Genomic DNA, 26,591 nt, shown 5'->3' on the forward strand with positions numbered 1-26,591 from the left:
CTTTTCTACAATTTCAAGAATTAAAGAAGACAAATATTAAGTCAAAGTCTACATCTACATTCACACACCCACCCACAATACTATATACATATATTTATGCCTGGATACATACATACATGCACCATGTCTGTGTATATATGGATTTATATATAATTATATATGTATATGATTATAATATATAATCTTATTTATCTAATACAATAGCATATCCAAAAGGCACACCACATATTCTATTCTAGGCTCCAATTGCTGATACCAGTAATAGTCATCACTAAAAATTAGTGATATCTGGGATAGGACATTACAAGCAGAATAACAATACTACAATAATAGTTATCATCTGTTAAGAGCACTCACTATGCGTCAGACTATGTAATGTCCTTTTCTATGTGATGTTATGATATCTTCAAATCATCCCATAAAGTAATAAGAGAATCATTATCTTAGAGCTATAAATACAGATTGGCATAGCTACATAGTCTGCCTATGATCCAAGAGCTAAACATGGCAAAGTCAGTGTCTGAGCCCAGGTCTTTTAGGCTTCATAATGTTTCTAAAGAGAGAAGAAAAAAATATTGTTTTCTTTTTAATTTCAGCCTCTCCATGTCAGTCTATGGCATTTGTTCAGATTTGTTCAGATTTCATTACCTGTGAGCCTTAAACTCAATTGGAAGAAATCTTTCATCAAGAGTTTAACCATATCTCTCCCATATAATAGAGGAAAATTCTACCATCCGTGAAAATTGCTTCCTCTAGTAGAGCATGTCATCTAAAAAACTGTCTTTTCAGCGATTGTAGAAAATTACAGAAGTGTCTCTGCCAGACTCCAAATTTTTTCCCTGAGGCTAGTTTCCTCCTGCACATTTTCATTTGGTGTGTTCAAAACCATTTATTTGCTTTTCAGTTTCTCCCTTCAATCCTCCTTTGCAGGACTCCCATTGTTAAACTGAGTTCAGACACTCTCTTATTAGGATCTCTTCCCTTCCCATACATATAATAGTCAAACAAGCAAAGTAATAGTCCCAAATTCGCTGAGGCCTAACTAAACATTAAATATTCTTAGGCCTGGTGGGTACTATTTGTGTTTCCCACAGCCAATTACTCAGAGACCATGTGGGATAGTGTGTTTTCTCTACCATGTACTTATACTTTCTCCTAACATTGCTGCACCATATCAAAAATTGTTTAGGTCTATAGTACTACTATGGTGGCAACAACCTATTTTTCTCACCCTGTAACAGGACTCTTGTTTCATCTGTTAACCTGTCAGTCCTTCAACCTCAACACAGGAAGCATATCATCCATGTTATCAACAAAATCTTAATGCCACTTGGTTAAATGCCTGCACACAGAAATTCTCTCAATTTAGAAGTTAGTGTCAGTTTACTTTAGAGATACCTACCAATCTTTACATAGATTACTCCTTGCTCTCTATATATGACATCCAACACCGGAAGTTTCAGGATTGCAAGTGAACCTTCCTTGGCTGTAGAAATGTATTTTTAGCCTCTCTAAGACCAGGTTTTGTGCACTACATTAGTAATCCTCAACCACAAGTGATTTTTATTTTGCTTCTCCTGGAGACACTGCTGGTTGTCACAATTGCATGTGGACACTAATGTTGGTATCTATGCATAGAGGCCAGTCATGTTTACCACATGCTCAGGACCAACCCCAGCATCCACCAATTGCCTGGTCCAAAATAACAATAATGTAGGAGTTGAGAAATCCTTTAACTGATGCTTTCCTTTCCTACTTCAGGAGTTTTGTTTGTTTTGTTTTGTCTAGAAATGTGTCAATGGGAAGAAGAATTGCCTTAGCAATTATAAGTCCCTGAGGTCACATTTTCCTGGTCCCGGTTCTCTACACACTTACCTGACCCTGCCCAGCTATACCAGATGTTAATCTTGTCTCAGAGATGCAAAGATATGAAGGTACGATAGGAATAAAGTATTCAAAATAAGCTTCATTAGCTGCTTAGTTCTGCAATGACTTTAGTTCCTCACTCTATGTTTGCTAAACTGGAATGAACAACATGTGAATCACAAAGATTGCTGTCAATTATCTGAAGTCCAGAGTCCGTTGTTCTAACTAGATGAACCACAAAAAAGCTTACAACTAAACCTATTTTATTTGTCCACCATAGTGTTAAATTGTTGAATGCTTTCATAGACATTATGCAAGCTATAAGTTTCCATAGTCCCTACTAGTTGATAATCTTTACTTAAATATGTTGCTTTGTGTGCCATCTATGTTACTTACCTCTCCTGCTCTGGAAAGCATATGAGTTTGCCTAGGCTTGATTAAATGCAACCCACAGTCAAATTTAAGCAGAGTACTTTCCTAAAAATGTGCCCTTAAAGCACATGCTTATTTTGACTTTCTTGTTCTTGTCACTCCAGAAATTATAAGTTCTAGTGGAGCCCAATGGGAGATACAAAAGGAGAAAAAAATGGTATTTTTCTTTATAGCTTAGAGCAGCATGTCTAAGTCTACTTGCCCAGGATAAAGACACTCTCAATTGAGGATAGCTGCCAGGCCACTTTACTGCATTCTCTTCCTGCAGAAGGGCCTTGCTACCAGTTGTAAACATTCTTCCATCACTTTGAATGTTCCATGTTTTTGGACTAAATCACCCACAGTAATGCTTTTCCTCCTCTGAATTATTGTGGAGGTGAGAGAGGAGAAAGTGGTTGAGCATTCTCACAGCTTCCTAATTAATCAACATCATTTCAGAAGTTTGATTAAAAAATATAATAATGTGAATTTGAACAATGGATGGTGTTCAGGGAATAATGGGAAATAATAAAAATGTATTATTTATTAAGCTTAAAAAGTAAGCACAATTGGAATTAATATATTTGGCATATTGTTTCTGGTTGTAGTAAGTGCATTAAACACACAACTATACAAACAAAAAATCTGCATTAAGGAAGATCAAAAATCAGAAAATATTTAAAAAGAAAACATTATATTCATATTAGAAACAAAAATCATAAAATAATCTGTAATATATTTAAAAATAAATTTTCTCCTGTATTTATAACATTGTAGTATTCTCCTGCACGCTTGACTTATAAATAAAAATTAACATAATTAAATAGGGCTTTATCATATCTCAATATGAAAGATTTAGAATTTAAAAGATAATCGTTCACTCCAGATTATTAAAAGAATAACGCAATTCCAATTAAATGTATCAAAGACACTTTATTAGAGTACTGACATAATAATTCTAAAGTTCATCTCAATATCCTAAACATCTCACTTGTCTACCATTAGAGAATCATTTTAATAAATTAAAAACAAAGAGGTAGATCTTTATTTACTATAATGAGAAAATGTTCAAGATGTATTGTGTGAAACAAATAATTCCAGAAGCATACAAACAGAATTTAGCTCAGTATAGCTAGTATAATATTTTTTGAGAAGAAAATATTCATTTATATAAGCACAGAAAGTATCCAGAAGAATACAGAACAAAGAGTTAACAATGACTTATTTCTAGAATATGGTTCTGGAGAGGATAAAAGGCAATAGAAAACAAGATAGTGGGAAAGAACCACTCTTATCAGTATAATTATATATAATTTTATATATGTATATATATCATTTTATAAGTAAATATAGAAACGTGATGAAAATAATAGCCAAAATATATTTTTAAACAAGAATAATTAAACATAATTTAACCTTTTAGATTAACTAAGCAGTATGCCAAAAGCACCAGCAAAATAAAAATTATAATAGAAGCACATGTATTTTCATATATATTTGTATATATGAAAACATATATATGAATACGTAGTCCATACACAGAACATATAAATATAATGCATAAAATGTTAATGTATGTATCCATAAGTAACTACTTAATGATTTACAATTTAAATGTAAAATTTTGTAGTTGTAATTAAATGACATGAATTTGGGGAGCTAGGTAAAATGTGTGACAATAAAAAGTTAGTTGAATTAATGAAAACATGAGACTATTAGAAGAAAATAAAGTGAATAATTATTTACTATTTTCTTGAGAGAACCATTGTACCATACAATAAAGGCAGAAACAATAAAATAAAATATAGAATAATTTATATATGAAATTAATTTTCTAACGATACAATCAAATGCCACCTAAAATAATTAAGCGCCAAATAGCAAGCTTTGAGAAAAACAATTTTCAATGTTTATAGATGCTAAAGGATTAATAAACTACTTGAAACCTATTATAAGTTAATAAAATTATAAACAGGCAAAGAAAATGAACATAAAATACAGAAATTAAAATGTACAAAGGTCAACCAAATGTAAGAAATTGCAGGTATCACTAGTAATCACAGTGGTGGTGAATATTAATAGAACAATAAAATATCATTTGATTTTAATTAGAACAAATCACTGCAAGAAATTTAAATGTTGAGGTGATAAAATAAATTGAGCTATTACTAAAAATTGTTAATCATTAAGTATATTGGAAATGTCATAAGTGCAAACAGTATCATACTAAATTTGCTTATCCTGAAAATGTTGAAAACACTACCAAAATAGAACTGGAACCCATGTATAATAAAGTAATATTATTCACTAGCTAAAAATATGTGTAGAAGAATGTTTACTGATATATAAACATGTTCACAAGACAATAAGCAAACATGTCAAATTATAAGCAATTTGCTTACATTATTATTTTTGTGTAATAAAAATGCATACACAATTGTAGAAAAATGATCATAAAAGTTATATAAATTTTTAGAACTTGGCTCTTATGTATTTTATCATTTTCAACATAAACATATAATAAAATGGCATATTAATGAACAAAGGTATAAGAGAAAAATATATATTAAAAAATTGGGCTACACAAAACTCTATACTGTAAAGTTAATCTATAGCTTCAAACTATAGCGAAATAAATGTATCAATATTTTGAAATAAAAATTTAAAAAGAAGCTTTTTAAAGAAGAGATCTAATTATTTTTAAAAGGAAGAAAATTTTTTAAAAAGTGAAATTTGGGAATGCAATCATTTATTCTTTTAGTAAGTTTTTATTAAGCTTTTATTATATACAAGGCATGGAGTGAGGCACTGTAATTTAAAAATCCAACAAAAAAAGGTCATATGTTATTTTGTGTAGAGCAAATTAGATCAAGTAGGTTTGGCAAACATTCATCAAATAATTACGAAAAAGAAGGAATAATCTCAACTTAGGTACATCTCATATAACGCGTTAGATGGCGGTGAGCAAGAGTAAAACAAGGTGGTTTGACCATACAAGGATTTTTGCAATGGCTTCCTGAGGAGCTGGTGAATGGGAATTCATTATATGGATGTGAATAGCAATCTAGGGCTAGACTTACACCAACACATTGTCAAAGTTGGTAGAATGACAATTAAGAAGAAAACAAAAATAAAGCCAGTGCTGAGAGTAGAGTCATCCATGAATGGAGACTGTAGAGCAAAGAGAGTGTAATGTGAAATTCTGTGAAGGCAGGGCATTCGGAGTTTTTAAATTTAGCTTATATTTTGGTTCTCATTCTATCAACAATAGGCCTCCATCAAATTGCTTTAAATAAATAAAGGAGGATGTAACATGATCCACTTTTGTTTTGAAAGCTGCACCTTGCCTGTATTATAGAAAGAAATCCAATAGAACAAGAGTTAAGGAGACTAAATAGGACAAAAATTGTCACTAGTAAAGATGGAGAGACATGAATGAATTCAAGATATATTTAGGAGATAAAATCAGTAAGACCCCAAGATAGATCACTTATGGACTATGAGGGTGGAGATGGGTTTAAAGAGAATTCCTGAGATTCTGACTTGCCAGAAGGGATACCTTCAATCACAAAACAAGAAACATAAGAAGAAAAACATATGGAGAAAAGAACTTGGAGAAAACATCTTTTTAAGGTGTCTCAGTTATCTGAATTCAGGTGTCAAATAAGAAGCTGGTATACATTTACATATGTGGGAAACTCAGAGAAGAGGTCAAGCAATAGAGAAATAACATGTTTATTTTTAGTGAATAAATGGTAGTGTATTCTGTGTATGTAAATGAGATCAGAGAGAGACGGTGAGAGAGAGACAGAGAGAGAAGATGGTGGAATAAGGGCAGACTACAAGGATGTAGCCATAAGAAAAATATAGGGAGCCGTGGTGGCTCCGGCCAGTTGTCCTGGCGCTTGAGGAGGCGAGGCTATGCGTTCAAGGCCAACCTGGGCGATATGAGAACCTCTCATTCATTTAAAAAAAAAAAAAAAAAAGAAAGAAAGAAAAACATAAAACTCAGGTAGAGGAATTTAAGCTTACAAAGATATGGAAAAGATACAGGATTAAATGAAAAATGAATAAGCCAATGTATAGAAGTCAAGGGAGGAAAACATTTGAGAAAGAAGAAAAGGCCAACTGTTAAATATTATTGATATATCAAAGTAAAGCCAATAATTTTTTAAAAAATATATAGAATTTGGTGATAATAAAATTTGGTGGCAAGTTTAGCAAGAGCTGTTTGGATGGCACAGTCAGCTGTCACAACACATGATAGTGATTGAAGAATTTAGTGATTGATGCAGAAAAGTAGACCAGGGAAGAATCTTTTGTAAAGATCTTCTATGAAAGGGAAGTATAAGATAGGGCAGTAATGGAGAAGGATTGAAAGTTGTAAGAAAATTTTCTCTCTCTCTCTTCCTTTCTTGAGTGGTAATATTCAAGTATGTTTAAAAGCCTATAAAAATTATACAGATAAAAGTCAGCAAACTCGAAGACATGAGCTAAATCCAGCCTGCCACCACTTTTTGTAAATAGGTTTTACTGGGACACAGATGTACCCATCTTTTACATAATTTCTATAGAGCTTTGCACTATAGTGACAAAGTAGTTGTGACAGAGACTGTACGGCCCATAAAGTCTAAAATATTGACTGTCTTATTATTTGCAGAAATAGTTTGCTGCCCTCTGATTCAGATCAAAGAAATAATTTGACTACGTAAAAAAGTGAAAGGTAACCGATAAGGTAAAATTACATAATATCAGAGAGTATTGGTGGAGAAATTCACTTAGACATTGGTAGTATTATACCCTGGGATGTAGAACATTGATATAATTTCCTTTAATCTGAAGGTAATTCTCCACTAGTTCTTTGAAAAAAAAAAATCAATAAATCTGTAGATCTTTAGCCATTATAAACAAGAATAAATGGAAAAAAAAAAACAGAACTTTAAGGCATTTATAATCTTTTTTTTTTTTTTTTTGAGACAGAGTCTCAGTTGACAGGCTGGAGTGCATTGGCGCTTCGCAGCTCACTGCAACCTCTGCCTCCTGGGTTCAAGCAAATCTCCTGGCTCAGCCTCCCGAGTAGCTGGGATTACAGGAGCACGCCACCATGCCCAGGTAATTTTTGTAGTAGAGACAGGGTTTCACCATGTTGATCAGGCTGATCTCTATCTCCTGACCTCATGTTCCACCCGCCTCAGCCTCCCAAAGTGCTGGGATTACAGGCGTGAGCCACTGCACCTGGCCAGTATTTAAAATAGTAAGGAAAAATTACACCTAATGATCTAACAATTTTATTCTGTATTATAAGAATATGGACTAAAGGAGCTCACATGCCTTATTTATAGTTTGTAGTGCAGTGCTCTATAGTAATTGAATGAACAAATATATGACTAGAAAAGATGTTTAAGAATAATGATTACATAAACAATTTGTTATACATGCTAAACTTTCAATGAAATGTGGATTTTGTAGAAAACTATAGTATAACATTCTGCTTCAAAGACATAAAAAAAAACCCTGAATAAAATTTATAACTTTTTCTCAGTATTATATCCAAAAGGGGCTATATGAAGGCAAACTTTCAGGAATATTTTGTACATTTCAAGGGAAAACAATTTCTATAATACTTTGAGAGCTAGAAAAAGATGAATTATTAAACTCAACTAATAACGAACTTAATTTTGAGCGCTCTTATTATTTAAGAGATAATTATAAATTATAAATCAAAGTAAGCTGAATATGAGTTTATCTGGAAAAGAATACAATAAAAGAATAACCATAATATATTCCAGAAATACAAATAAGATTTAATATTACAAAACAATATATATAAAATTCATAAATCAAAACCAAAGTATAGGAAAAAAGATATTCCTCAGCAAAATAAAAAAAAGCTAAAGATCTATTCAGTAAATTTAGTGTCTGTCCTGATAATTATTAATTTTTATAAATAAAACTATATAATAATTGTGATAAATAAGATTTTGCTAAAAGACAGTGTTTTACTAGTTTAAAAATAGCAGAGTCCAGTGTTACCACATTCTAGTGTAGGTACACAATATATTTTTGTTCAATAAATAAATGAAGTGGACCAAAATACAGTAGTTAGTCTAATTAAAGTTAGGAACAAAAAGCATTCCTTCAAATCATCATAGTCATTTAATGGTATTCTAGAATATTTCCTCATAGTATGTAGAAGGGTAATAAGTAAGAAATGTAACTATTAAAAAAGAGAAGATAAATATTGTGTCTTGCAAAAATTATTTTTGAAATAGAAATTTTAAAAAATTATTCTCCTAAAAAGAATGGATATAATAAAAATATTGATGCCTATAAATATGGACATTCATACACATGCATTATCATATCTGTATTAGAATTTTAAAATGAATCAAATGAACTAATTTTTTTGTTGTTTATTTTAGTTTAGGTGCACACTATATCTGGCATTTCTCCCCATGTTATCCCTACCCACCCCCCCCAACTGCCCCCAGTGTGTGATGTTCCTCTCCCTGAGTCCATGTGTTCTTGTTGTTCAATACCCACCTATGAGTGAGAACATACGGTGTTTCTTTAAAGGGGACATAGAAAGGAGTGATGTCAATGGAGCTCTATGCCAATATTTTTCATCGTATTTCCTTTTGAAAAATGTATAGATATTTCAACTATTTCCAGATTGATTCATAGATTCACATAATTCTGGTCAAAATGCCATATATTTGTGTTCAGGGAAGAGAGAGAGATACAAAAATCTCATTTCAAATAAAAATGGCAAAGAAAAACCACGACAATTCTTTTTTAGTAGATGTGGAGTTTAGCAGTTGGAGCAAGAACACTTATTTATAAAACTTAAAATATATTGTAATCTATAATAGTATTTGAAAATATGTTTCTTACATTGTAATAAAGAGTGAATCTTTGAGTAGAATATAGAAAACACAAAGATGACCTGGATATATTAAAATTTTACATTAGTATTAAGTAAATTATCCAGAGAGAACTGCAATATCTTAGCATGAAAAAATCAGTTAGTTCTCTATTTTATATAGATATGGTAAAGTATGTTTTAGACAGATTAAGAATTAAGGCTCACGCCTGTAATCCTAGCACTTTGGGAGGCCGAGGCAGGTGAATTGTCTGAGTTCAGGAGTTCGAGACCAGCCTGGGCAAAACAGTAAAACCTGTCTCTACTAAAATACAAAAAATTAGCCAGGTGGGGTGGTGTGCTCCTGTAGTCCCAGCTACTTGGGAGGCTGAGGCAGGAGAATCGCTTGAATCCGGGAGGCAGAGGTTGCAGTGAGCCAAGATCGCACCACTGCACTCCAGCCAGGGCAACAGAGCTAGACTGTCTCCAAAACAACAACAACAACAACAACAACAACAAGAATTAAATGTAAAAATAAACCTAGAGAGAACATTATTAAAACATAGTAAATGTTTCCTATACACAGGATGAGAAAGGCATTTTTAAAGTAAAAGCAATGTAAGAAAACATAACGAATAATGTTATTATTGATGACCTCAAAGACTGTTTATATGCTGCATTTCAAAATAAGAAATCCAGTAACATAAAATGCAAAAAAAAGGTTCTACTATACTAATGTCAAATATGTAAATATTAAATGCTAAAAATTAACCTATCAAATTGTGAAAAAAGAGATAATAAATAATGTTAGGGGTATATGTGGAAAAAATGGGAACTCTTATACAATGTATGTGGTAAGATTAAAAACATATAAAAATTATATGTTTTAGAGAGAGCAATTTTGGCAATGTGTTAAGTGGTTTACATGTTTTATTCTTTCTGGCCATGTATTTTCTCTTGTAGGAATGTATCAACATGATGAGGTAATTTAAGAAATTTTTGTGACAGTGAAATGAACCATCACAAATGTCCAACAAAAAAGGGAGGCATAAGTAAAAGATGGCACATCTTAGGGACATACTTTCAAACGGTATATTTTTAAGTGTTCCTATTCATTACAAAATGTGAACATTAAAGTAATGCTATGCAATCATATACATACAGTTTCTAATATGAAATTAATTTTCTGTAACAGCCACAGTCACATACCTGTGGATATGATAGAATTCATGTACCAGAATTTTTAAAGTATTACCTCTGCATAGTGGGATTTGTTGACAATTGTTCTGATTACTTTTATAAATAACTTCATGTTTTCAATATTTGCTGTATTTTCTAAAAAAGCATTCATTTACTTTATAACTAGAAAATAATGGAAATTAAAATGTATCATGTTAATCTACAAAATTATACTTGTTCATATCTCTGAATAATCTGTATCTTTCTAATTGTTTAGTATAAGTAGAATAGAAATAGTCACACATTGTAGAATAAAATCATACATTTGCTTATATAATTATGTAATCTGTTTTAATAAATTTTTATTTAAAAAGTCAGTGAGAAAGAGAATGAATGCTATCTTCTTTCTACCTCAATCCTCATGTTTTGTTGTAGAATCCTATACACATTCCAAAGGAAGGTGCTATATGAAAGGTGAAGAAGGGGCAACACATTGGAATATTGATTTTAAATCATCTCTTATCCTCCAGTCATTTGAGAAAGCCACACTGTGAGTTGTCAAAGAACCAAAGAGATTATGATTTGCAAAAGTTAAAAATTAATATTTAAATTTTAAATTCCCTTATCTCTTGAGTTTCAAGACTGATATCTAAGTAACATTTCTCAGAAATTAAAAAAGGAAAAAAAAATTCTAATTAGAGTGCCATAGGCCATATCCTAATGGTGAGAGGAAAAAGTGGTTGAGAATATTTGTTCTCTGTGGTTCAGAAGATACAGTTCAAACAATTACTATCAAATTGGAATCCTAAGTTCAATGACAAAAACCGGAATCTTAGAGTGGCATGGACCTGGTGTCAGAACGTAATCACCAAAGGCAAGGTGAGCATGGTTACCATGATGACAGCAAAATCAAAGCAGTGATCAGAATAGCCTGACTCAAAAAAAGATCTATGATACTGACTAGTGGATCATGGTGTCCCTAGAAAAGAAATACATAGAAGTCTATTAAATTCATACTTGATCTGCATAAGTGGAAGAGTTTGAGATCAAGGGAACAGAAGCATAATTTGAATCGCCAAAAGAGAGTGTCATGACCCCATAATCAACTCCCAGACTCAAGTCAGTTTACAGACACAGAATCCATTGAATGAAGAGGAAGACAGGTCCCTTTGAGGAAGGAACCTGCTATACTATGAAAAATGTATATTGTTAAACTTTCTCCCAGCCTTCTCTAGCAAGATCTATAACTATTTACTAAGGTGACTGTGTACTGGGAATGTGAAGTAATCATGCTTTTGGGGATTACTCAACACTGACTCTGACATGATACTAATTCTTAGAGAATCAAAACATCCCTGTGATGCTCTAGTCAGGGTAAGGGTTTACAGAGGTCAAGTGATGAATGGATTTTTAGCTCAGATCCATCTCACCATGAGTCCAGGGAACCAAAGCCGTGTGATTTCCCTAGTTCTGTAATACATAATCAAAACAGATATAATCAACCACTGGCAGAAAATCCCCTCACTGGAATAATTCTGCTTTACCAATCATGAAGAAAACCATTTGTTTTCTCAAGCAAATGTAATATTATCATTTTATCTTTTTTTTCTTTATATGGGGTTTTTGCCAGTGGTGCCCTCTCAAATAACACAAAATCGTATCATGGGAAATATTCCATTGAAAAACTTAAAAAGAAATATGTTTCACTTTAAAATATATTACACTATGGAGACAATAGTAAGAATGATGCACTATAGATTTCTGCAAATATAAGAGCTTAGATTATACTTAACCAATATAAATACTAAGTATTAAATTATATACAATACACATATAAATGTGCTAGAGCCATATCAATTCTCCTTTAAATCACTTACTAATAACTTCTTAATTTAAAAGGAATATTTAATATATTGTTGAACACTCTCACTTGTGATATGTGATGCATAAACACCTGAGGAATTAAAAAGCTGTTTCCAAGGCCAGGCACAGTGGCTCATGCCTGTAATCCCAGCACTTTGAGAGGCCAGGGTGGGCAGATCAACTGACGTCAGGAGTTTGAGACCAGTATGGCCAACATGGTGAAACCCTGTCTCTACTAAAAATACAAAGATTATCCAGGTGTGGTAGCACATGCCTGTAATCCTAGCTACTCGGGAGGCTGAGGCACAAGAATCACTTGAAACTGGGAGATGGAGGTTGCAGTGAGCTGAGATCGCACCATTGCACTCCAGCCTGAGCAACAGAGTGAGACTCTGTCTCAAAAAAAAAAAACAAAAAAACAAAAACAACAACCAACAAACAAAATAACCATTTCCACTTGTTAAGAAAATGAACTGAGTCACAATACCTGATGAGATTGGGAATTTGTAAGTGGTTTCTTTTTCTCCTTTCTTCTTTAGACACAGTAACAACACAATAATTATAAATGCTGCTTTCTTTGCAAGGTAATAAAATGTTTGGTCGAGGGAGTATTTTACAACTCCTGGGGTATTATTAATATTCCCAGCTCTGATACCCAAACTAAATTACAGCTCAGACAAGGGACTGAAAGGTCATGTTTATTATTCACTTTAGTAAAAATGTAACCACAACATTTGTTTCTACATCAGGGAGTATTATAACCATCATTATAACTAATAATAACAATGAAAATAATACAGCTACATTGTATTTTGCATTTTTCAGTAAACAGTAGGACTCATGGTTATAATCATTTATATTTACACTGAAGCTTTTTATGGAGGAGTTCAGAGTGGTTTTTAAATAGTATCTCATTAATCATTTCAAGAAGTTACTTGGAAAGTTATCCTAGTTCAATAGATGAAAAAATTATATCACAGAAAGGTCAGATATATATTTACTTGTCCAATATTAGAGAAGTAAAGTGAGTTCACTTCAAATTTGAGACCTCTTTTTCACCCCTCGATCTAACCACTGGACCAAGGCAGTATTGGTCCATGTTGTGGTTTGACCATCAACCTAAAGTACTTCAAGGCTGACCTCTCTGCTATTACTTTCACAGATCTATAAACAGAGAAGAAAATATCAATTTTTCATCTATAGTGACCACACTAAAAAAGACTGAAACCTAATTAATGTGTATTTCCATTGCTTTTTAAAGTCTTATTAGAAACAATTGACAAGAGTGGTATAAATTTAAAATTGTAAATATCAAAGCACTTAATAGTGAAATGAACGTGTCATGATGAAATTTCTGATTAAAAAACAAGCAATATTTTTATGGTGTCATTTGAACATAAATGTATTTAATATGAGTCAGTTAAAGGAAACAAGAAATAAAATTTTAATAATACCTCCAATATTTAGATCTTCAAGAGGAAGTGAAAGAACCTATCTTTCAGTTAATATGGCTTGAGGAACAAGGGAAGAATTGAAAATGCAAGTATAGAATTTATACCCAAAGACTATTTCTGTTTATCTCAATAATCGTCATAATTTCAAGGCTTTACCTAATGGCATTTCACTTTAAGGCAACTAAACAATAATTGTTATCCTTTAAAACTGAAAATACACAGTGAATATGGATTAAGTAGCATTGTCCTTCCAAAGTAAAAGAACATTTGCAGGCATTTTTTTCTATATTATTTGCTATTCCAAAAGTAGTGTGTATATAATTGTTTAACTTTAAAAATTTACCCCAAATAGAATCAAATCATAACTCTATATTTTCCTATTTTGAATCACATATTGCTGATTTAGATCCTGTAAATATAGTGAGTTATCCTAAACAACTCATCTATGTTTATCTTAGTTTGTCTGCTGCTTTGAAACATTCAAATATACTGTTAAAAATTAATTCACTTTTTAGTTTTTAAATCAATGATATTTGAAGATCTCAATCATTAAAATGTAGGTAAAAGTAAAAATTATAAATACGGGTCATAAGTTTTGAGGTTATAGTTACTCTCCACCTGACCATTTTTATTTAAAACCTCCAGTCAAATGTTTACCTTATTTACTTCCACCAGAAAAATTTGTGTTTAAAAAATGAAGTAAAATGGAAAAAAATGATTCTTGTTGCTAAATTAAATGATTACACTTTCCCACTTTTCTCTGAGGTCTAAATTCAGTAAACAAGGAGATGAAAAACTGAGGTAAAGAAGACAACCTACCTTCCAAGTTATGGTGTATGGACATCCCAAAATTCAGAAAAGAATCATACCAAATTGAGGCAATGATAGAGGAAATAAAAAACTACTTTTATGTCTTTCAATTCCTTTTTTATCTTCCACAAATATTTACTTTCGAGCCAATTCATATAAGCTGGAGAAGTTAGTACAAAACTATGTTTATTGAAAAGCAAAGCATACTATTCTACCATCTGTATTCAATATATATGTTAGAATTTTAGAATTATATATAGAAGATACATGAGTGTTTAATTGTGTATATAGCTGTTTAAATGAAATATTTCAGTTACTTTGATATTTATATTTCATAGCATTTATATAACATTAAAATATATTTTATTTCCCTGTACAAACAATAATTCTAAATATCATAACCTTATTGAGTTATGTATTTGCTTATTTATTTTAAGCAAATACATAATCATATTATGGTATTTGGTATTATTGTTTGTACATGGTAATAAAGTATACTAATATTTTAATGTTTGTGTTCAGGGTTTTCCTTTTAATCATGCTTCTTCATAATTTTTCTGAATTTCTTACATTTTTACCATTTTTAAATATTTTATTAATATGCATCACCTTTGCTGTCATTTCATTCCCCAAACTTATGTTTAAAAATATTACAATATATAGATCTGACTTAAGGTCAAACTTTATGATCTTAAACCAAATGACTTTGCTGTCATTTCATTCTCCGAACTTATGTTTACAAACCTTATGTAAGTAAACTTCAAGTCTTACCTTTCCCATTTTTTTATTGTATGTTTTAGAGACAGCATCTCAGTTTTGCCCAGGTTGGAGCACAGAGGCTATTCATAGGCTCAAACATAGCTCAGGACAATCTCAAACTTTCGGCCTTAAGCGGTCTTCCTACCTCAGCCTCACAAGTAGCTGGGACTACAAGTATGCCACATTATCTGGCCTTACTTGTAAAGGACTAATTTTCCCTGGTTATGTTTGTTTAGACTTTAATTTCTCTTGGCAGTGAAAGCATTATTTTTAAACTCTTTAGCAGGAGTTTAAATACATAGCCTTTGCACATATCTAGCAGCTTCTAGCAGATGTTTATCTAAAAAGCCAATTGTTTTGATACCTTAAGAAATATTGTGCTTTTTTTTTTTCTCAACCTTTCCTTACAGTTACAATTTTAATGGCTTATGGAGTGCATGAGAAAAATAGCCCTGTAATTTCTTTTCCTTGTATGAATATTGAGATTTTATTAAACTGACTCAATGAATGATGGTTCTTCTGGTACTATAAAAAGCAATTTTAATTTTTAAAACATATTCAACATCACTTCATGCTTCTCACTGATCAAAAGACATACTAGTTTTTCAAAACTCTCAGTGTCTAGTAATATACAGGTTGCTTCTGCTTCACTTTGATTTAGTGAATCACGAAACTCTAGAGACACGAAAATTCAGATGAGTCACCAAGTCCTCAGTGAAAATACTACTGAGCAACTTCTAAAGCATAAAACTACCTCTAAATGCAATTCCTGAGAAGAACTAGGGATGATTACATTTTATAAATACAGAAAAGTCTCAAGAAGGAAATTCTGGTATTCTGTGGAGATTATTGAGGTGTGTCAATAGCTACACATTCCTAACACCATAGACTTCTCAGCTTGGAGTCTTAGACAGCAGTCATTTATTAAAACCCTGTCCATGAGATGCTAACACCAGCTAATTCTAGAAAAAAAAAAAAAAATGGGCGGGCCACTTATTGTCAGTTTAAAATCTTTCCTAAATTAGCTATTTTGGGTCTTTTTTGGCAGCTGTCACTCTTCACCACTACCATTTGTGAATTCTAAAGAAAACTCTATTCACAAATAGATTTTAATTAGACCTAATTCAGACAATTGATTTTTTAAAAAGCAGACATAGTTTAAAGTGCTTTCAAAATATCTACTTAGCAGAATTTCAAAGACATGTTTGTGGGGGTGTGCATTCATGTGCTCACATGTTTTTATGTGTGCTTTACATATTTTCCTCTCAAGCATAAAGAAATTGTATGGCTGTTCACCTGAGCACCCCAGTTTTTAATAACCAAAGCTCTTTCTTTTCTCATTGAGAAATGAATGTAAATAGCTCAGTCTTTTTCTCCATAGCTCATTTTGCTTTTTTAGTTCTGAGAATGACCATAGAGATTTTACAAACTTTATGCTAATCTGAGAATTGCTTTGTGTTGGGAAACACTGTGCTAGCTTAGTCACTCATTTGAGTGATGTGTCACAGAGAAATGAAGTGACTAGTCTAAAGTCACACAAAAATGGCAGTATGTAGTATAAATACAGACTTGACTATGTCTTTTTTTTAAAAAAGAATTTCAGGCTATGTAGATGTAAGATACTTATAATTTGTATTTTTATTTATTTATTTATTTTGAGGCAGTCTTTCTCTATCACCCAGGCAGGAGTACAGTAGTGCAATCTTGCACTGCAACCTCCACATCCTGGATTCAAGTGATTCTCCTGCCTCAACCTCCCAATTAACTGAGATTATAGGTATGAACCACCATGACTGGCTAATTTTTGTACTTTCAATAGAGACAGGGTTTCACCATGTTGGCCAGACTGGTCTCAAACTCTTGACATCAAGTAATCCACCCACCTTGGCCTCCCAAAGTACTGGGATTACAGGCGTGAGCTACTCTGACTGACAATATTTATAATTTTTAGATGTGATAATACATTTACCTTAAGGATCACATTCCTAAGTAAAAAATCTTGGTAATTTTAACCCAAAATTTTTGTTACTAATAATTTAAATTAATTTTGATAGACAGTAATTCTGATGGAAAAATGTTTGTATTCTGTCTCTCTATACACACACATATATATACACATATACACAGATAAACTCACATACACACACACAAATATTCTACTTGAATATACAAATACAGTTTCAATCATAACATTTTACCATGACACAATTGTAGTCAGCCACCTAAATGAAGTTTGTTTTCTATAGCTTTATGTTGATGAACTGATAATTAAATTCAAAGTAACTGGGTCTGCTTTCCTTAGGATCCTCTTTGTACATGCATTACACTTTGTAGTCCTTGGAAATTCATTTAGCACATTGCAAAATATCAGTCTCTAAAGTGAAAAGAAGTTAGTAGTCTATACCAATTATTTGAACCTGATCTAACATAGTTAATAAATATAGGTTGTTAGAAATGGTCTATACCACCCACTGCATAACAGTGAAATAGATTATGCAACCCTGAACTGAAAACCAGTATATTTTTTAAATTTTGCTCAATTTTGAAGAGAGTAATCAAAATAATAAATATTTGGGAAACATACACCTTTATTGTCACCTTTACTGCCATTTTCCTAATAGCTGCACTGTTAGCACTATGGGATCATTAAACTTTATATTTTAATTACTTAACTATTAAAACACTTTGGATGGGGAGTCTAGAGACTACATTCATTCAAGTTTTCACCAATTTAATTTTTTTAAATGTACAAACCAAACTATAAATTTTCTCTCTTGTCCTGTATTCACATTGGCTAATATATAAAGACCCTTGCTATTTTCAGTTGATAATAAAAATCCTGGAAGAACTAGATATTCAAAACTTTGTTCTTTACAATTTCAAAGGAAAAATTTGATACACAGAATGAAGCAACTTTATAGCCCTGGTAATATTTTTTAATGAGATAAAATAATGCCAACCCTCACAAGCTATTTTTAAAAGTAAATATTTGCATTTTCTGTATTTATAGTGACATTTTACTGTTTTAGGAAAAGCTGTATCCTTTTGGCTTTAAATTCTCTTTTCTGAGTACATATTGAGGAGAAAGTAAATGATTCAGTTCAACCAAGCACACTGATCCACTCAAAGTATGATGATTGAGATGTATGTATCCCTTATACTTGTGTCATATATCATATTAATTATTCATAACTATCTACTCTATTTCTCTTTTATAGATGTGAGCAATTTTTACTGCCCACGTTATTAAAATATTATCCCTCATTTTATCAGTATGGTATGTGCACATGGACTTCTCAGAATTAAAACTTGCAAAACATAGAGACAAAATTATTTTATTTAAAAATTGCATACTATATTTGTATGAAGGCTCACAAACACCTTAATAATCTCAATGTTTTTAAAAAAATTCCTCAAGAGAAAAAACAAAATGGATACTATAACCATATTTATGTCATGGTAATTGAATATGAAGTTAGGTGGAAAGTAGAATTTTTAATTTAATGCAACTTTTATTTCTTCAAGGCACTATCTTAGAAAATTAGCATATGGTGCTAAATTTTGCAATTAAATATTTATGGCTTTATTGGGTAGAGTTTGGTGTTTCGATTTTTTTTTTTTAAAAAACCTACCTCACAAAAATGTCTTATAAACATATTAATGGTTGTCTGTTTGCTAAACTAGTGATATGTGATATTTATGAAAACAAGGTCAGGATAAAATTCAGCATACCTCTGCTATTCCAAAAACATTGCAAACTTGGGCAAATCATCGCCCTCTCTTGGCTTTATTTTGTAGAGAAGTTTGGTCCAAAGGCATATTTCTCAACAGGAGAAATTTTACTCTGAGTGACAAGGAAGTAAGAACTAATTAGGGTTTTCCTATAACAATTTCTAAGTGTTTGCTTTTCCTCATTGTTTATATATGCCTATAACTGTAATACACCATTCTGTCAAAAAGTGGGGTGACCCCTGCAATGTTTGTTTTCGTATTAAAACAAGCTGAAATTCATTTAAATGTAGTTTTATAGCAACCCCCTCCTCATCCTAAATGGACATATGATCCTAAACACATAGCCTACTTCTTACCATGTTTTAGGGCACAGAAATGTTGAGCTACTTTAGTAGGGAATCCCATTTTGACTCAACAGAATTATTACAATATTTAATTACATTCATCATAATTTAATGGCTTAACAACATTCATTTCCAACAATACTAGTGCAATTTCATGAAATTAAACGTCAATCTATATAACACATACAATATCAAAATGTGTTTTTAAACACACCTTTTAATTAAATGAACCATCTTTTAAGCTTGTTCCTATCATAGTAATGCCTAGGGTTTTTGACAGAATAATCTGTGAAATTTAAGATATCTGGAAAAGTTTTAGAACTTTGGTTCTCAGTTCCTAGTTCTTTAAGAATATTTCTTTCTTCTTGGTGATTCTTAAAAATAAAAATCAGCATTCAACTCCAAAAGTCAAGAGAAAATGAATTAATGCATCTATATTTTTCTTTTTTTATATGTTAATAGTCTTTCAGAGGATCACAAAATATAAGAAGAACCCAGAATACAACAGGATGAACTTGTGTTACTAATATTCAAAGTATATAGTATAAAAGTGGGCCTGCAATAAAAACATCAAGCCTTGATAGACTTTTATAGAAAATCTTTTATTCTTTTTAATTTTTAAGGGCAATTGCTTATACAATTTCTTTTTAGGGATTTATTATCTGGGATTACTTCTCTTATTTTCAACGATACACAAAAAAGGAGAATATAAACTCTTTGAAGAACAGTTCAATAGTCCAAACTGTACTGAGTTAGAGATTATTTCAAATTCAGTGCTCTTTCTGAAAACATTTCCATTAGCATTTGCAGTTAGGCCTATGGAAAAATTGGAGTATATACTATCAAAGAGCAAATTATATTTTCCAACTGTTATAACTAGCATTAGAAAGGGCAACATCTTTAATTACTCATTAAAACTCTCTTTTGAAAGAATAATCATCTAAAGTCAGATACTAAGACATTATATTGCCAGAATTTAACCTCTGTTCACTAGTTTCTTCTAGCAACAAGGCCTTGATAGTCAGTCTTTCACATAATAATCAACTTTACCAAGAAAAGAACAATTTACATCCAGTATTACTTATTGACAAGTTGGAAACTTGTGACTATTTTTCTACTCATTAACATGTTCCTGTAAGTGATCTTTAAAATTAAATAATCAGAAACCGGGTCCAAATTTATTCTTATAAAAACAAAAATAATATAACATGGAAGGTATGCCTTCATTTGAGGCTGTTACAGAAAGGGAGGATACCCAGAACTCAACCTCTCTCCTTTTATTTATAAATATTTGTACCACTCAATTTTGAATAAGTTTAACAAGAATACATATCATTTCTTTTGGGGATGACAGCAATACTGACAAACAATCTCTGTTATGACTACCATTTTGTTATTGCTAAATCATCCACAAAATCGTGACCTGATTTTAGTTACCAGGGACAAAGCCAAACATGGAATTGAAGTTTCATTCTGATTAAACACAAATAGCCAGTGCATAAAACCCTTTGAAACAGGATCTATATCTCAGTAATTAAGAAAAAATAAAGAAAGAGGAAGATAAAGGAAGGAAAGGAAGGAGTAAAAGAAGTAAGAAAGAAGAAAAAAAAAAAAGAAAGAAGCCTTAGGAGCCTGATACAATACACAGTAGGCCTCTGACATTCTCTATGCTGGTATAATAACTAAATGGCAAGTAACATGGGTGTGAGATCCCTGTTGCATGCTTTCATTAAAACTAAAAATTTACAACAAAATCAACCCTCGGGAAAATTGCTCTTTGGTTTAAATTTTCATTACCTTCTGGAATTTTGGTAAACTCACTTTATTTTTAAATTAAGCTGGCCCTTCTTCTTTACTCCATTACAAAAGTCAAACACCAAGAACCAGACAGAAATTTCAGAACGAAGAGTTTTGTTTGCGTGGTTTTAAGTCCAACCCCTGTATACAAATTGTTAAAAAGCAGATGTGTTTAACATAGTGCTTTATTCCAACTTATCCTTGAATGAACTTCCTTCAAGCTTCAACCATTAAACAACAACAACAAAAAGCAGTCAATTTCCTGGTGGTTGTAATTTAATTAAGTAACCTTTCACACTGAGCAAAACCCAAAAGCAAAAGGGTCATTAATCTTTCTAGTGATTAGAGACACCTCTAGGGCTTCAAACATTTACCTCTCCTTCCCCGCAGTAGAAATGCTTTTAGGAGGATCATGGTTCATACCTCACATTCCCTGGAGCCAGAGATGGTATATGTGCAGGGCCCAGATCCATTAACCGATATATCCATGGTCTCAGAGTTTGTAGGCTTGTAGTCCACATAATACTCCTGTAAAGGGGAATTCATTTGTCTTTCAGACTCTCTGGCCTTTTTCCGCCGCCTCTTCATAAGAGAGTGCTGCTGGAGTTGTTTCATGCTGGCTGGGTAGCGTTTCCAAGACACATAGATCACCAAGAGGATCATGGCCACTGAGAGAAAGAGAGCCACACTCCCTGCAATAATTTTGTGAAATGAAACATGCTCATACTCTTGCTCTGTGCCAGGAATCTGAAACCCTGGGGAAGGGCTTGGTGTTTCAAAGGTGGGTTGGGTGGCATCAGGTTTGAAGATGGTAGGTTTAGGGATAATCAGAGGTTTCTGGGGTGTTTGGGGCACCAGGTGTGCTCTTTCTGTGTTGACCACCTGGATTTCAGAACAGATATTATATGTTTCCACTGCATCACTAACCTTTTCACCCTGGAGGTGCTTAGGTCCTGCACATATCATGGTGCTTTCCTTATTTCCTTTGAAATTCTTAAGCCAATAAAATAAAGGACAAATGCTCCGACTGCATTCCCACATATTTCCAGACAAGGTGATGGATATTAATGATATCCACGCATTGACAGTTTCCTGTGAGATGTTGGTAAGCTTGTTGGAATCCAAATTCAATTTTTGTAAATTGGGGAGGCATTTAAATGTGCCCGGCTCAATTCCTTGGATGTCATTCCCTGATAAATCCAAGTTGTGTAAGGAACTCCAAGTCCATGTCAAGCCGTGGCTAATGGAGCGAATCCTGTTCCATTGTAAGTAAATTGATCGGAGGTTGAAGAGACGTGGAAAATGAGCAAAGTTGATCTTGGAAAACTGGTTGTGCTCCAAGTGGAGCTCCTTTAACTTCAAGAGGCCAGCAAATGCATTTCGGGACAAGCTTCGAAGACGATTGTAACCTAAATCCAAAAAATCAAGATTCCGACAGTCTTGAAAAACTCTTATGGGCACAGTCTTCAGTGAGTTAGATCTCAAGTGCAAAATGATGAGTTTCCGAAGGCCTTTAAATTGTTCAGATTGCAATGTCTGAAGCTTATTGTAGGAGAGGTCCAGATTGCGGAGATTGGGAACTGGGTGAAATGTTTTATTGTGCAGATAAGTAATTTTGTTGGAGCTTAGAATTAATTCTTTCAGTCTACGGATCCCTTGAAATGCATCTTCATCCACTGAGCTAATGTAATTATGGTCAAGATAAAGCCATATAAGCTGGTTAAGGCCGGCAAACTGATTGGATTTGAGTTTCTGAATGCTATTGAACCTTAATGATAAGCCTTGTGACCCTCCAGAAATGTTCTCGGGGATATCTGCGAAAGCATGAGACTCACAGTACACAATTTTGCCATCGCATCTGCAGTTCTTTGGGCAAGCTCTCTGAGCCCCCGTGAGCATAACAAGCAGCAGTGTAGGAAGTAGCACCAGCGCCACACTCATGCCTTTCAGCTGCGTAATTAAATGGAAACCTACGATATTAAAAAGAAGACAGATGCACATTGTGAAGCTATTAAAATAAATCACCATCGGTTTACCAATATCAGGGGCATTTCCTCTAGTGTAGGAATGGGACAGTTGCTTTAAGGAAAATGCATCAACATTTCAAGCATTATTTTCTTCAGTGTTGCATGTTTGCTGTTTAGGTTTCACTTTTTCTTCCTTGGTCTTCAAATCACCACAGTCCCATAGAACTAAGAAAAGCCTTTTTGAGTTTCAGGAGTTCCTACTTATTTCAACATTGAAAAGCACAGAGCCTTTCTCATTACTGAATGCTGACATTTTAGTAACAATAATATTTAGCTAACCACTGTATTGAACAACAGTACGAAAAGGAAGTGTACTACGTACTCTGGTAAGGGCAAAAATGTGACTTAGTAAACCCGGTACTTGTACGTCTTTCCTAGATGAGCAAACAGGCTGTGATTTGGCAAAAGAGCTTCAGTAAGCTGTCAAGGTAACCCAAGTTTGCCCTGCCTGAAATTATGTACTTATTGCATAATGGGATGGCAATATATGAGCTCTGAAAAAACAGCATTGAGACTAGTATAACCAGCCAATGAAGCATTGGATGAAGACTAATAACAGTATGAGGTGCTCTAAATTTGTTAATAAGCATAGATTATTGCATACTGTGGCTCCCTGCCCAATGACACAGGAGTTAAGACATCTAAACACTCATAACAAAGAACATTCCAAAGTTAAGACTGTCAAAATTCTTATTAAATATTTGCCTAAAAAGCGAAATAATATTGCATAGTATTACTTTGTCATGATTTTAAACATAGTTGCTTTTGCAAATTTGAAGGATAAACAAGGAAAGAAGCAGCGAACTACTATTTTTCTCCACATCACCCTGACCTGTTCGCATTTCTCACTGACTTTTTTTTCCCCTATCTCCATTAACTTCAGAAAGCCTGCAAAGTTACAATCTATTGGCACTTACACTGCATTTCCAAGTCATTGCATGTTAAGGGACTTCTTTCCTCTGTCAACAGTAGATTTATTATTTCTTAATGGAGAAAAAAAAGAAGCAACTACCATGTGCTGCAGTTTCTTTTTTTCCTTAAATTTTTATATTTTTAACCAAGAGGCAATCAGCCAAATTCCTAATCTCAAATCCATCCTTCTTCTCAAACAGTTAAGTTTTTTTTTTTTTTTAATTTAAAACCTGATCTTGCTCTCTGTCCTCTTGCCAGCTACAGACTCATTGAAATACATTCCAGCTCTCCCAGACAGGAGAAAGAGGGGGAAAAAAGCCAGTCACACTTGAAAAAATAAGACTGGCAAATGACTGCTGGAAATTCAGAAGCTGTGTTCAGGATCCAGCTTCAAAGATAAAACAAGCCCTGTGCAACCTCTGATAAAGTAAGGACCCCACCCCTACACACACGCAGCAAAGTGTTAATAATCATCCTGACAGCTACCAGAAATACAAGCCTAGCTAATATTATCAAGAAATAGAAGCAAACACAATATTTATCTCATGCTCAATTCCCAAGCTGTGGATAAGCAGACAGTAGAGGCAGTCTTAAAGATATTTCTCTAGAGACTGTTTAAGTTCGTGTTGTGCATTTATAGATTTAAAAAAACACTGCAAAAGGGAAAATGATCTAAAAATATAATAGCAACTATAGTGAATCAACTGGCAAACTCAAAGGCTGCTGCTCTTTGCCTGTTTCTCCGTCTTTTATCTGCTAATGCCAGGACTGAGGCTAGGAAGCCAAGAGGATCAGCTTTGCTAAGAAGGAAACAACAAAAGTTCACTTACCCATCCTTTGTCATCCAAAAACGTTTCCCCCCTTTCTCAGCTTTCTTCTTATTTAGTCTCTCGTGCTGAAACCACCACCACCTTCATGACACAGTGCGGCTGTCATTCACACCATTCTGATCCCGCATGTGAGCTAGTAGCCCCATACAAACTTCCCCGAGAGGACAGGCAAAAAAATAAATATATATATATGTATATACATATATATCAAAAAATCAGCACAGGGTGGGATGGTGGGTGGGGGGTGGGCAAGGAAAAGGAAGCCGTTGGGGGGATAGGGAGGGGGGAGGGCCTCTAGGCTCTGAGGACCATTGTGTAATTCACCAGAGACCCATCAGCAGTAATTGGCAATCTGTGCAAAAGAGCTACAGCCCATCTCGGAGGTAACCAACTTCTCTGTAAAAAGAGAGGAAAAAAAGAAAATCTTCAGAATACCTGGCATTCCTTATTGTGCTGGCTTTTGCCATTCCCAGATAAAGCAATTCATCCTCTGGATTTTCAGTTCTTGAAGCAAGTAGGCCTCCTGTGCTGTATGAGACCCCAGTTTAAAAGCTATGCAGGCTAGGTTTATCCATTTAGCTGGTCAGGTTTAAAGTGTTTTGTAGCTGTGCTGAGAGGCAGCCCTTGTCTAATTCAGAAGGCTTTCCAGAGACTGATGATGCTCAGAGCTTGTTGGTGCTAATGCTTGAGTTTGTGATACACTGAGTGCCCTCCGCTGGAGAAAACAGATTGCACATTAAAGACGGGAACAAGTGAGCCTGTCAGGGCTGTGCAGCCTTCCCTTGCTCAGAAAGGGAAATTAAAGGCACAGAATCACTATTTTTTTCTCTCCAATAATTTAAAAGGTTTATGCCAAGGAGTTCCTTTTAGTTATAGCAAATATTAAGTAAAATACTACTTATCTAAATGGTATGCAATTAACAGGTTTTTAAAAGTTGTCTTGACCTGAATTTTTTTTCTGCATATGTCACTGGGGATTTATCATCTTTTGCAAATGACAGAAATCGTTGAAATTAAAGTTTTATTCACTGTTGCTGTTTGTTTTATTTATTTACATTGTTTTAAACTAACCACCTATGGAAGCAATCTTACTTGAGGGAAAAATGAAATTGTATCCATTTTAAAGAGGTTACATTTTTATTGTTTAAGTCTAATTTTAAAATCCTCAACCTTTGACAATAAAATGCATTTTACAATATTGTGCATTTTATTGAACGGTCTAGAACATTACTTTCTAAAACTTCACATTTTTAGTCTTAAAGTAGTTATAATCTATAGTATGTTACTAAATGTGAAGATAACTAAGAGATAAGAGTAGAATTCTAGCTTGATGTTCTTAGTGCAGCCACTTTCCTTAAATCATCTACATTTAGAATGCAAATCATTTCTTATGCAAATCATTTATTGTAATGTGCAATTCCAGAAAAACAAAAGCACTTGAGTTTTACATTATCATGGTATTACTCTAAAACGTGTAGAACATCCTCAGATTTGGGAAGGATGACATGATACAACACCTGATATAAGTAATTTAAAAGAACCTGCACACTTTCCTTAAGCCTGAACAGACATTGAAAAACGTACATCTAGTGCATCACCTCCATTTTGTTCTCATTTTTACTAGTTTATTCCATAATCCTCTGGCAGATAACAATTTTTAGAATAATCCAGGAGAATGAATCAATGTAATGCAGGGAGAAACTGCTAGGTAAGATTGCTAACCTAATTTAGCAGATGTGAGAAGT

At 33.1% G+C, this 26,591-nt stretch overlaps 1 protein-coding gene across 4 annotated transcripts in view; it reads right to left on the reverse strand.

Annotated features, from left to right (window-relative positions):
- The window catches only part of LRRTM4 (leucine rich repeat transmembrane neuronal 4), a 764,460-nt gene extending 738,911 nt beyond the window's left edge, over positions 1–25,549 (reverse strand). For 2 of the 4 annotated variants that reach the window (XM_064377850.1, XM_064377853.1), the window contains exons 1-2: positions 25,282–25,549; positions 21,501–23,047 (exon numbers count right to left, since the gene is read on the reverse strand). In XM_064377850.1, coding sequence (XP_064233920.1) covers positions 21,501–23,047; positions 25,282–25,288 — 1,554 coding nt within the window. In that variant the 5' untranslated portion in view covers positions 25,289–25,549. Of the gene's footprint in view, positions 1–21,500; positions 23,048–24,846 lie in introns of all 4 variants that reach the window. The other 2 variants (XM_064377852.1, XM_064377851.1) reach the window with 2 other exon arrangements.
- Between the last annotated feature and the right edge of the window lie 1,042 nt (positions 25,550–26,591).

The sequence above is a fragment of the Aotus nancymaae genome, unplaced genomic scaffold, assembly GCF_030222135.1.
Source record: "Aotus nancymaae isolate 86718 unplaced genomic scaffold, 86718_ANA_hifiasm-v0.15.2.pri h1tg000017l, whole genome shotgun sequence".
NCBI lineage: Eukaryota > Metazoa > Chordata > Mammalia > Primates > Aotidae > Aotus > Aotus nancymaae.